Consider the following 13,570-nt stretch of genomic DNA (forward strand, 5'->3'; position numbering starts at 1 on the left):
TTTATCTGCAGCAGACAAATTATAGTGATGTCTTGTGCGCTCGTCACTAACCCACAAGTTTGATTACTTTAATAAGTACAATGAAACATTGATTTCATTTCTAACTTTAATTTATTCTGAGAAACACAAGCAGAGATAAGAATGTACTTCATACAAAATCTTCTATCAAACAAGCTTATCTAGTGACTTTATTTAATAAAAAATAAATACAAATCAGAAAGTTGTTAGACAGAAATTAGAACATCAAATTACATTCAATAATATTTGTACAACGCAGGATGACTACCACAATAGAAGGTAAGTGAAATGTTTAGTAAGAAATATTGAATGACACTCAGCAATGCTGAACATCCTCATTAATCATTCTGCGCCCTCATTTTAATTAAATGCCATGTTATCTGAACTTTTTACAGCAAGTGAGCTAATCAATATTTACAAGTTTAAAGCATCATACCATTTACGCAGTGAACTGTCACTCAAAAGTGATGATAGAGCACATGTACACAGGATCCAGATTTTTACAAGAAACTGATGTGTCATGACAGTTATCTACAGCATATTAGTGCTACATTGCCATATTCGGACTTCACAAAGGCAGCCAGCCTGCTCTTTACACAACAGTTGTTTTTTGATACAACAATGCAGTTGCCTTGAACTCAAAGGTCAAATATGTGATCAAAATAGGTCAGGGCCGAGAAATATGTGCACACACTAAGCTGTACACAACACCATGTAGGGCATAAATGGACGCTTGGACATGAGAAGCTGACATGCACACACTCATTCAAAATGCATGCAGTCATTCAGCTGATCCCAATCTGTGTGTGTGTGTGTGTGTGTGTGTGTATGTATGTATGTGTGTGTGCCCAAACACCACACAATTTCCTTCAGGAGTGTTGGTGGTTAGTAAATGTGTTGATCTAGTTCCAGTCCAGGAAGCTCAGCTCTGCCATCACAAACATTCATATGATAAATCTGAAAGTAGAGCTGCTGTTTGGTTTCAGTCTGACAAGGTTTGGTGGTTCTGAGCCCTTCACTCGAACTGTGACTTTCTTCTGCACAGTCACCTCAGGACTTGATCTCGATGACTTTGATGAAAGGGAGTGGTTTATTAGATGAGTTGGATGGCTTGAGTGGTTTACTGTGAGAATGAGACAAAGAACATCAGTTGTTTGACACGAAGCTCTCCAAAATGAGAACATTTCAGCTGAATTTAGTAAAATTACTGGAAAAAATAAGTTACCTGTAGACAATCTGGGCGTTACGATCAGATGAGAGGTAAGAATTTGACCTTTGTCCTCCCAGAAAGTAGTCCATCTGGTCGTGCATCTCTCGGTTCTGCACCGTGACAATGATAGCAAAATAAACGTAGAAATTACACAGAGCGGTTTTGTTTCTCTTCCTCTGCAGACATCAGGGTTTATTTCCTCTCTCCTGTCCCACACTTCCATTTAACCCTGACCCTTCCTTCCAAAATACACTGGATTGGAACAAAAATCCAGATAATAAAATGTCCTCACCTCGGCTTCCAAGAATGCTATTTTCTCCTCCAGTTCTTTGATCATGCGGTCTCTCTCCTGGATCACCATGCGAGAGTTCTGGAGCTAGAGACGAGCAAACACACAAACACTGAGTCAATCCTCCGCAAATATGGACACAGAGACAGAGTGTTTGCTTTACTGAGTCTCACGCATGTGCTTCTCACCTGCTCAATCATGTGCCTGACTTTCCTCTGTTGGCTTTTCAGCATGTCATCCAGATGGTGGATCTTTTCTTTGAGAATAGCCACCTCCTTCTCCAGCTGTTCAGTCCTAAAAAAAGAAAAAAATCCCCACCAAAATTTACTATATAGCACCCTGCTAACAAGCTGATTGCCAGTGACTGGCAAAGATGATTTTGTTTTTGTGTGTGTGTGTTATAGCTGACCTCTCGTCCCCCTTCTGGCCATCTTTTTTTATTTTGCGCAGCTCACGGAGCTCCTCCTCTCGGCTGCGGATCGCCTCACGCAGGGTGTTGCTCTCCTGCTCCATCCCTCCCAGCAGCCTCTGGAGCTCCTCAATGCGCTTGTCTTTCCTCTCGCTGGCTTCTTCTGTGGTCCTCAGCTTGTCCTCCTGGTCGCTCAGATGCTCTCTCAGCCTGCTGCTTTCAGCCTGGAGCAGTCAGGGAAATGAGTTTGTTTAAAACACAGCATGCAGCATGTATTACTTGTATTGATGCATTTTTTTTAAGGAATATGTATCTTACCTGCAGCCTCTCCTTCTCTTCTTTGTGTTTCTTCTCAGCTTCCTGCAGCTGTGCATATAAGCGCTTACTGACTTCCCTAAGCTTGGTTCTGTCCTCCTCGTCTTCTGTTTCCTTATTAAGAAAGAAACAAGTGTTGAAATGGGCTCTTACGATAATGTAAATACAGAAACATTTTATTCAAGCACAGGAAAGGAAAATAGGTGTGTCTTGCTCGTCACTGGAGCAGTTGGATGATGACTTGTGCTTTCCCTCCTATTTCTGCAACACTGTCACTAAGCTGTGGCATGAGTCACAGATAAATGCTATAAATGGTACAAAAACAATTAAACCAAACGCAGCACAGCGCTGTCAGCATTGTGCCAGCTGACATGCGAAGAGTTGCTGCTTCTTAAAGTGCGCAGCCCAAAGACAACTACAAAACTATTAAAGGATGAAACATCTGTGGAATGCCAGGAACAATGAGGAGGGCCTGAACACAATAACAGTTGCAGGCAGAGGAACAGTGTGTGCTGGAACAGCCCTCTCACACATTTTCATGCGCCCCAGGGGTGTGATAGGCATATCACTGTCTGGCTGTCATTTCATTCCTCCCTTTGACCCAATACCATATCTTGCCTCTTTTTAACTTTAGACCTCCCTCTACCTCTGTCCGCCTCTGGGAAGCGATTGAATTACAGACATCATGCGAAGTGCATGCATTGTCCACAGGAAAAAAATAAACATGCTGGACCGCGGCTGTGATATGTGATTCTCTCTGACATACTATCTAACACATATTTTGTATAAACAACCCTGAACACAGGTGGTTCACACGAGAAACTGCTTACCTGTCCATCGGCTTTAGAGCCTCCCTTTTGGGCAGATGAAACCATCTTTCTGAAGGGAACACCAACTTTCCACCCATTTGTGTGTGGCTGGGGAGAGAAAAGGAGGAAGTGAGCAAGGAAAGAGTGAAATATGGAGATGAGAGAGGTGGAGGAAATGCCATTAAGCACGCAGACTATGAAGTTAACAATGGTAAAGCCAGCAAACACAGCTCAAAATAGTCCTACCTTGTTTTTGGCAGCCATCTGCTCCCTCAGCGATTTCAGGCAATACCGCACCTGAGTGAAACACATAGTGAGTTAGAAAGTTAGACTCTATCAGATGATCACAAACATGAAAACTTGAACAATCAGAGAAGACTGCAGACTGACCTCCTGGATCTGCGAGACTTCATCTGACAGCATCTTCAAACTCTGCTGCTGTTTCTGCTGCTCCTGTCTACGGGCCTCCAGATACACCTGGATCGGGGAGAAAAACGGATGTTAACACCAGCCTAACCAGAACAAAAACAAAGCCAGCTGTTCACATTTATTGATTTAACACAACAGCCAGTCTGCCACTTACCTTGATAACTTCAACCTGCTCCTCTGTCGATTTGACTGGCTCAGATGTCAGAGCTGTTCTGTCGTTGGATGGCTGCACCAGTGCGAATGCTCGTCCAACTGGCTGGAAATTGTAGAACAGAGAGTCACTTGGACGTGCGTGGTGCGTGGGATATGTTGCGTGGGGATAATGGGTGATACATTTCTAAACATCTTGAGCCAATAAGAAGGTGAGTGAAGTCACAGCGCTTTGGCAACACCAGAGCAGGTGTTCAATTACTTCTGGGATTGATATTGCAACACAGGTTTGGGAAGAACAGCCTGGAGCACATCTGTTTCACAAGAAGTACGAAATGTCTGTTGGGAACTTTTGACAGAAATGGTGCAATTAAACTGATGACTTGCAGAAATGAATTATTTCAGATAAAACTATTTCTTTCAGTTGTGTCCTCATCAACCTATTCCAAAGTTTCTCTAGCTCTGAGGCTCTATGATGAAGGGACAGAAACATCAAGCCATAATCACAATGGAGACTAGCCCATAAACATCTGGTGCTTCTTTGGGAGTCGTAAACAAACTTTGTCAAAACCATAAGCAGAAAGAATGAGGGAGGGATACGAAGAAGTTTGGGAGATGTTATGTAACTGTACTGCTCTGGTGGTCCATTTTTTTATGTAACTTTGGCGCTGGTTTTGGTAGAACAATGGTTGTCTTGAGACATTTTCATTTCGTGGGAACAGCACTAATGAAAAGCTGATGGCAACCATTGGCATGTTTACAAGACGTTGTCGTCGCTCTACAGTTTGTAGGAATGTGGCTTGATTGGTGTGTTACTGTATGGTAGCTCTGCACTAATCTGTCATGAAAATTGACCAGAGTACTTATATAAATTTTAATATCCAAATATGATCTGAATGACAATGAAAACGGTGCTACATTTGTTTCTCTGTACAAAATAAACTGAAGAAGACTTTCTTTAAACCCACATTGAAGATTTTAACATACAACAAATCTGTCCAGTAAGGATCGAACATCGATTCAAATAGAATAGCATTTTATCTTGTCCTCATATAAATGAGGTATTTAAATTTCACTGATAGAACTCATTCCATGCATCCTTGTGATAATCTCATACTGTTCTGATGTCCAGGTCTACTCACGAAGTTAAGTTCTTACCTTGTCTCTCTGCTGCTCGGTGCTCCAAGCCGCCTGGTTCTGGTCGTGCAGCGTGAGCCGCAGTCGTCTGCACCCCTCCTGAAAAAGGCAACGAAGAGAGAAGATGAAGACAATCCACAAAGAGACCGTTATTTGATGGAGAGACTGATTAGGGACTATTTTGAGGAGGAGAGGGGAAAAAGAGGAGGAGAGACTGAGTCATACTCACTGAATGAGACACAGAAGGAGGGGGAGAGGGGGCCACAGCCAGAGAGAGAGGGGTACAAGCGTCAGAGAGAAAGCAAAAGTTTTTCACTGCCGCACTGAGACAGATTGTTTGATTTAAATTGTGTGCTATAGACGTCACAGGGACTTAGGTGGAAACCCTTTGGACGCTCACAGCCAATTGGAAGCGGAGGCTGGATTTCTGGGAAAGTGGGCAGAAAATGTAATGTCAAGAAAGACAGAACTTTTCCATGGCAACAAAACCTCACAGTAGCCATAAACTATCTGGCATGCTAACAATATGATAGGGAGGGGGAAGTCTGAGGCAAAACAATGAACAGATGCACCGCTCAGTGAAGACGCAAAAGTAAAGCACCCAAACCTCCTCCAAACGTTTTCTTCTGGCCACTCAGACAGGAAAAGTGTTGAGCAGGATGTGACTGGGTGTGCGTCTTCCACAGCAGGGAAGGCGCTTTTTAACTGATACCCAATGAGTGTGTGAAGCATGCAAATATGAGGGAGGAGGTCAAAAACATTACATAACTTATCAAGCCAAAACAAACTGTTCTGTTTATTTTCCCGCATATTCGCAGAATCCTCCTGGTGCTCAGTTAAAGCCAACCCTCAGACATGAAACTGGGAAGAATCGCCTGTAAGACTCTTTGTTAAACACTCTGAGCACACCTACAGAAGAATGCATGTGCACACACTCTCACGCACAGATTACTTGGTTACAAATTATAGTGCTGTAATTTGTTAATGAGTTGTAAAAGGTCTGGGAGCGGATAGCAGAGGAATGAGTGGAATTTGACGTATTTAGCTTGTTCTCGCAATTCTGTAAACAACTACTGAGTGAGTCAGTGCATGTCATCATTTGTGTGTCCCTAATGGGCCTTTTGGAACGCTCCACTTCAATCCTTTGCTTTCTTAGTGCTAAATGTCCTGCGACAAAAAAAGATATATTTTTATGTATATTTTTATATAATCTTGCAACTCGTAGTTAGATTGTCTGAGACCCTGAAGTCCATTTAGTGACTCTTCTAGAATAACCAGCATATTATTAATTATCTTTTACAATAAAACGGGAAAAAAGCATTTAAAGTGCTAAGTAAATGGAAAAAAAAAAAAAAATCAGACATCAGGTGAGAATGTTTAGTCATCCACTAATTTCAAAATGGAGATTAAGCTCAATCGCTCTCACTGTTCAGTTTGAATAGAGGTCCATCTTGTAAAAACAACGCCCAATATAATGCTGGTATATGAGGTGTTAGCCAGGCAGGGGAAATGAACTGGGCTTTGATGAATAGGCCTGTGTTATGTAATACCATGATAAAGGGGTTGTAAAGGTAAAGTTGTATATTCTATAGGTGACAGAGAACCTATTTGATTCTCTGGTTATCTGCTCAGGAAATACAGTAATAAAACAGAACAGAGAGGGGCAGATAGAAAAAATAGAAAGTGAAGGGGCAGTGAGAACAATGTTAAACACACAGGAAGCTGCCTAATATTTTGGGCAGGGGTCCAACTACGGCAAAGAAAAGTCTGAGAAATGAAAGCAAAAAAAATTCCCCTCTTGTTCCACATGATTTCCTCTCAGCTTGAGAGGACACCTGAAAGCCGCTAAGAGGGCACAGAAATCTGGGGAGGGAAACAGAGAAGGAAGAGAAATGGGGAACAGTGGGGGGTTTGTTAAGAAGGAATCCATCATTATACAACTTCTCCGGCCCTCAACAAAGACTCTGCTAATCCTCACTCAGCTATCGACTATTTACATGCTGGTCTCTCTGTGTGTATCCTTTTATAGTGACACACACACACAAAACTACCATTTATAACCGCTTCAAAAGCCAACCTGTAATACTAGACTGGCTGGGAACGCACACACAAAAGGAGCAGTTGGACGTGCTCATAGAGAGTGACGCACACATGTACAGTACACAGGCACACACACAGGAAAATACACACACATATACACACAGTAACTCAAAGTACACTCTACCTTCAACATGGCAGAAACCTGAAACTGAGCGTGCACGCACACACTGCACTGACACTGATAGAAGCACCAACAATGGGCACAAAAGATCACGGGTATGGGCGGAATGAGAGGCTTAAATGGTATGAAGACGTTTTTGTTTTGGACTTTGGCATCGGGAGGCCTGTAAATCATCTACGTTAAATTAGCTGAAGGCAGAAAATGCTACTGATAAATAACATGAGCTGCTGAATTTGGGGCATCAAAGGTCCCCCACAGTGCAACTACTTGAAATTAAATCTCTCAGATTGCAGGTAGCCATAAGCCATAAATGGTTAAACATTGTCCTGTGCCTGCATGAGGATGTTTTACTGCATCACTTAAATTCCACTCTTCACCATCCATTAAATCATTTTATCCCTCTCACGCACTTTTTTCCGTTACACCTGCTGTACAGATGTGGCATTTATATTTTGTCCAGCTGAATTATGGGATGGCCTGCAAGGCCTGAAAGGAAAACACAGGTGTTTGGACTGAGGGCATCGTTTTAAGGCACCCAAACAAGTTTCTGTGCCTTATTTATATGAAGAATTTGAAAAATTTATATAGTTTCTCTAAAACTGGTTTTTCTTTATGCATGACCAAATTCCAAGTACATCCGTGTTTGAAGAACAGAAACAGCAGAACAGGAAAAAGAACCAAATACAAATGATTGTATGAGGAAATATTTGAGCAAAGAGAGAAAAACTATTCAGTGCCAAATTTACCTGGTACTTAAATCTCTTAACTCCTGACCTAACATCTCTGTATAAAGAGCAGCTAAAAGTTACGTAAATTCTCGTGGAACTAGACAAGCTGAGATGTGCTTGCATGGTGATTGGTTTGCACATGTATTAGCATCAAGTGAGGACATGAATGAATGGAGTCATAAAGTGAGAGCTGGCGTCAGTATTCACTCCTACAAGCACTTTGACATCAGCATGAGCGTGCTTGTTTTTTCCGGCTGCTTATGAAGTGTGGTCCAGGTGTTCCAGTCGTTCCTCCATTAGATGCATTAAAGTGTTGTGTGTGGCAGATTCCCAGTCAGTGACATCAGACATGCCTGACTGACGCAGTGATGGTGATGAGGATGAGGACGAGGAAAGACAAAAGGGTATGCCGAGTCCCTCAGTGAAGGGAACCAAAATGGGTAAACGTGGTATCATCTAAAAAGTGCCTGGTAGAAAAAAAAAGGCCAATTTCTTAACAATGTTATTTATTTATTTATTTTTTTTAATGGAGGAGAAACTGTAACACAAGTTTCAAAAATATATTTCAAATACCAGCTACAACAATGGCTACAGAAAAAATGGAAATGTGTTCTTGGGGCCTGTGCTGGTGGCTCCTTGTCTGTGTGTGTTTTTTTTTTTTTAAGAACATCACACTTCCGATAAATGCAAACACACTTTTCAACAAAACAAAATAACCACTGAAAGCCTCTCTTTGCTACTTCAGGCTCAGTCTCAACATGTATCCTTATAAACTGATAAAATGTAAGGGGGCTTTGTGAATAACTTTCCAGTCACTGTACATTGTGACGTAAAGGTGAAATGGAAGCACGCTTTGTTTAGGCTAACATGGATCATCTTATCCGGTATTTAAATACTTTAGATGGGTGACTATTTGACTACAAGATTTGACTTTGATAAAGATGAATTATTGCTCTGTTTGAAGCATATGTAATCAGTCCAAATGTTAAAAGTTCACATACGGCAGATTGAAATGAAGCTGAGCAAATACGGAATTTCATATATTGCTTAACAACCCATCCCTCAACACAATTATCCAGTTTGTAAGGAGCGCCCTTTGTACCCTCTGACCTCTGTGCCAGTTGTACACTTACACAACACGAAGGTATATTGAAGCCAACTGTAACACAACTGCATAAGTGTTCTAATTATCCATATTTTATTTACCACAAATTCTGCCGAACCCTTTAAAACCCATGAAAAGACATTATCTGTAACTATTCCAGCGGACAGGTTTGCTGCTGGCAGCTATTGAGCTCAGCAGGTTGGCTGCTGATGAGAGGAAAGTGCATAAACTACAGTGCAGGTTGACAGTTTGCACTTTCAGGTGAGGTCAATCATTAAGCCACCACAGCGGCAGACAGGACGACACACGTACACGTACATCAGAGGCAGCCGAGCTGATGGACACTCATCATTCATCGAAACAAGCAAGCACACTGTGTAATCCTGTTTAACAAAACTTTACATGCACAGGTGGTCACAGGCCAAGCTTTCACAGGTCCTGTACCTGTCTGTCACAACTGCCCCTGTAAGCCTGTGAATGATGTAGCCAGAAGGCACCGCTGACAGGCACACATGTTACTGGGACTCCTTCTCAGCTGCTGCCTTTATGTGATGGGAGGGCGTTAATACTTTAATTACTACAAGGCCAGAGACTTAACACTAAATACACCACTTAAAGAGCAGTTGGAGAATCTCTGCCCTAATATCTCTGACAGAAGTATCAGAGAGACACAGAGGCACTGAATCCACATTAGTCTGCTGAGCAGTCCAGTAAAAAATATTTAAGGAAATTTTAAAAAACAAGGGAAAAAACGTAATTAAACTGAAAATGTTTTAAATGGCCAGCAGATATAGATCCAGAGTGGGCAAATCTAAAGACAGAAGAACGTCTTCATCTCTTCTTGTTAATAAAATGATTCGTAGTGATTTTTTTTTTGCCCCACACAGAAAGAGACGTCAAAAGAAGTCAGACAACAGTCAGAAGTGGAACAGATCGGACAAACTCACCCCATGGTCTTGATTTCTGATGTCCTCAAACGTGCACAGACTTCTCGTCACTCCGCTCATCTTTCAAGGGAATATAATAAATAGACGAAAAACAAAACCAATAAATTAATAAATAAATAGTGAAGTCTGTGTTCCGTCCGTCCTCAGCAGCTGATGATCGACCCGGCGGACACAGCCGGTAAGGACTATCTCCCCCCTCCTCCCACCGCCACTCTCATGACGTCACGGTGGGCGGGTCCATCAAAACCCGGCGAACCCGCCCACTGAGACCGAAACAGCCAAATAGGGAAGGAACAGCTGAGAGGGGCGGGGTCAGCTGGAGGTACCCAGAAAGCCATTATCAACATCAACATCATCATCAGCAGCTGAATCTGGGTTACCTGCTGCTGACTGCTGCACTGTCAGTGAAACTACCAGATCACACATAGGCTACGTTACTGCTCACCACTTCATAAAGTTAACAGCAATGTTGTTTCTTTAATTTTTCCCAAGTTGCAAGTATGTGTTGGTCTTTTTTACTTTCCATACAGTCATCTATACTACGTTAGCATGTTTATTTGCAGACACTTAGCGCTTGGAATACGTAATTTGCCACAATTCACTTCTTGGTTTTGGTACATGAAGATATGTTACTACAATTATACTACAAGTCAATTTTGATCTACAGAAGACGAGTTGTAAAACAATGAGAAAGGTCAAACTTAGTTTCGTGCAAAGCTAATGATTCACTTTTTTATTTCTCACAATAATGTGGCAAGAAAGAAACAACAGAGGTAACACAGTTGCACAAATGTGACAAAATAACCGGATAAGTAACAGAAAGTGTCTTTCTTCTGCTGGCATTTGGCTGATAGCAGCAGCAGCTGATCCAGCAGACCTCTAACTGGATAAAGACTTTAATGGCATTAATGGGAGTTGAGGAGCAAACAAAGTCTCATGCTGCCACACAAGAGATGAAGCTAAGTGAATTTGAAAAAACACAAGTGCAAGAAGAACCACTGACCTCAGAGGAAAAAGGCGTGAATGAATGTCAGTGGTTACATGATTTCTTATCATTCCTCAGAATGAATGTTTTCGCCTCTCATATCAGTGGGTGTTATTTTTTTAAGAATTGACTTATCATCTGGAATGAAGCTCTCCCACATGTTTATCACTAAATTTATCAGTGTGCCATGAGATGTCGCGTGTACTAAACCATAATTTGAGCAGTAATTATGCATACCACCCACTCAGACAGACTGATCCAGAGATCAGACTGTTATGAGAGGTCTGCATGTTTACTTACATCCATGTCTGAGTCTGTGGAGTGAGTCACAGGGCCGCTGCTCATGCTCTTCATTTCTTCTGATGTTTTATACATGGTCGTAGTTGATGGTGTTTGGTAGCACTGTGATATCTGAGCCATCAATGGCACACTGTCCAAGTGAACCAGGGCCAAAGAAATCCACACCAATCACCGTTGGGCTACAGAATAAAACACAAGAGAGAAAAAATCTAAGCCTGAGTTAGAATCATACTATATGTTGGAAGATCATCAGGTCATGTATCAGTTGTGTGGGAACAAATGATCAAAGGTCAAAAGTGTACAGGTGTGACACAGAGTCAGTGTGTGGTGACACAAAGACAAGCACTTTGTGGGAAAACAATGATGACAGTATAACCAAAGTCTTATACTAAGATTAGCAAAGTAAAGGTCATTCTGTCCTTTTCATCCCTTGTGAACATTACAGTTCATCCCAGCACTGAGGTCATGTCCTCGGACTTTTTCAAGAATAAGATCAAGCTTTTGGTTTTCATCTTGTCTGTGTGTAAGATCGTATATCTCAGAACAGACAAGAAACTGTTACACATGATAATGAACACAATGATAAGTTCTCACTGGACCAATGCAATAAAGTTATGAACTTCTGTAATCCCCTCCTTATCTTTTATATTTGTTTCCTCAATATGAGTGAAGAAATAAAATAAAGCAGATTTATCATCGCATCTAAACTGTTGTCCTCTGGCTGAAGAGACTTGTATTTTCAAAGGTGACACATCTGTGGTCATGTGAAAATATTTTTACTTCTATGATGTAATTGCATACTTTAACAACAACAATCGCACACATGCAATAATTTCAAAATACAACACACCCAGCAACTGGCAAATCAGGGCTCAGCCTCAAAGTTCTGTCTGGAAAGCTGGAGCCGTATGGAAACATCATTCCCACCCATGGAAAATATGTGGCCTCAATTTATAGTCTGGTAAAACAGGTACTGTTTATGTCATGCTGATGCCATAAAGTTTTGGGTATGCTGGAAGGGAGGCGTAGTATCATGGCTACTACATCTGGTTCTACAGAAAACATTGAAGGTGTGACCTCATGCTGCGAAAATATGTTCCAATTCAAGACTGTATAGTTCAAATCCCAACAAACAGGAGCGGCAAAGAGATCTTTTGGAGATCAGTCGCACAATGGCACTGTTGGAAGTTGGCTAAGTTCGTCAAAATCATCATTAGACTTGTTCACTTCTGAGGCAAAGGCTACTCTGTGGTCTCTTTAAATAGTCTGCTGTGAGGGCCACAATGCCAAATAGGATATACACACATAAATAACGAATGGAGCCGCTGAAGTCTCCCTAGCTGTACAGACTTTCATCCACCCAAGGAGGAAAAACAAACGCCTGGAGCTGTATAAAAAACGCGTTGATATGACGCAGAGAAGGATGGATTTATTCAATCACTAAAGGGGATCTTGTGGAGATTAAAAGACAAGCTGGATCAACAGTTGTCAGAGCTTTAAGTGGAATTAACTACTGATATTAGATTACCTTTGACAAATACCTTTTAGCTCTGCAGCAGATCCCTTGAATCTGTTAGATGTTTTTCTTCATACAGATCTCAGGTCACATTCTTGACATGCCTCAACCTCGGGTGCTCCTGGCAACAACACAACATCCATCCCTGCCCACCTCCTGCCCAATACTGATCACACAGTTACAGCTTCAACAAACAGCCATGGCTTTGTGTTTTCCTGCCGCTCTGACACTGCTGGTATGCTCCTAACTTCAGTGCTGTATGTAGAAAGTCAGTGCCTGAAGTATTCACCGCGGTGAGTTACAATCAAAATCCAGATGAAATAACATTGATAACAAAGTTTACTGTGAAGCACATTTCATACAAAGTTTGCAGCACAAAGTGCTTTACAAAAAACAGATGACAAACAGAGACTGAAACAGAGATTTAAAAAATGACAGTAAAATGAGAAAATAGGTGGTATAAATAATTAATTAGCCACATAAAAAGGTTTTCAGCTGCTCTTTAAAAATGTTTACAAAGGCAAATCTCCTTTGGCTATTTTTAGGTAGTCTGTTGTTGAGAGCATTTCATTCTGTAAAATATCAAATTTGACTAATCAAATTATCACTCACCTTTCAAGTGTTCATGTTCCAAACATCAACCCAAAAACTGTTAGTACATCTCATCTTTGCCAGTTCTTTTATGCCCTGTGTGTGCTGTGCACTTTCACCTGTAGAATTCCTGTTGTGCTAATCTTAACCATGGTAGGTATATATAATAATAATAATAAAAAAAATGCCATTGTATGCATGAACAGGAATATTCTCTCTTATCAAGACATCAGCCAGAGGGAGTCCTGCTCTGTGTGATGGTTATTACACCAAGAACAGTCCTGCCACAACAGATAAGAGGGCAAAACAACATTGCAATTCATGGCCGCTGCAGGTTCAGCAAATAGCATGTTAGCATGTTCACATGCTATTCACTGATGCGTAGTTTCGCTCTATCCCGTCAGCTCTACA

General features: G+C 41.4%; 1 protein-coding gene across 1 annotated transcript; it reads right to left on the reverse strand.

The window, feature by feature from the left end:
- Positions 1-88: 88 nt before the first annotated feature.
- tuft1a (tuftelin 1a) lies at positions 89-9,947 on the reverse strand. Its single transcript, XM_029503413.1, has 12 exons — positions 9,768-9,947; positions 4,788-4,865; positions 3,634-3,735; positions 3,441-3,527; positions 3,297-3,347; positions 3,072-3,158; positions 2,245-2,355; positions 1,927-2,150; positions 1,706-1,811; positions 1,521-1,604; positions 1,244-1,338; positions 89-1,141 (listed from the first exon to the last, which is right to left on the reverse strand). Exons 1-12 carry the CDS (start codon positions 9,825-9,827, stop codon positions 1,069-1,071), a joined length of 1,158 nt encoding a protein of 385 aa, XP_029359273.1. The 5' UTR covers positions 9,828-9,947; the 3' UTR covers positions 89-1,068.
- Between the last annotated feature and the right edge of the window lie 3,623 nt (positions 9,948-13,570).

Source organism: Echeneis naucrates, chromosome 6 (assembly GCF_900963305.1).
Source record: "Echeneis naucrates chromosome 6, fEcheNa1.1, whole genome shotgun sequence".
NCBI lineage: Eukaryota > Metazoa > Chordata > Actinopteri > Carangiformes > Echeneidae > Echeneis > Echeneis naucrates.

What these genes read in the sequence shown, in the direction of transcription:
- tuft1a (XM_029503413.1), bottom strand. Translation starts at nt 9,827, where the DNA reads ATGAGCGGAGTGACGAGAAGTCTGTGCACGTTTGAGGACATCAGAAAT. An exon ending in TAGCATTCTTGGAAGCCGAG is followed by an intron (nt 1,339 to 1,520) that starts GTGAGGACATTT and finishes GTCACGGTGCAG; the next exon opens with AACCGAGAGATGCACGACCA. An exon ending in AACGCCCAGATTGTCTACAG is followed by an intron (nt 1,142 to 1,243) that starts GTAACTTATTTT and finishes TCATTCTCACAG; the next exon opens with TAAACCACTCAAGCCATCCA.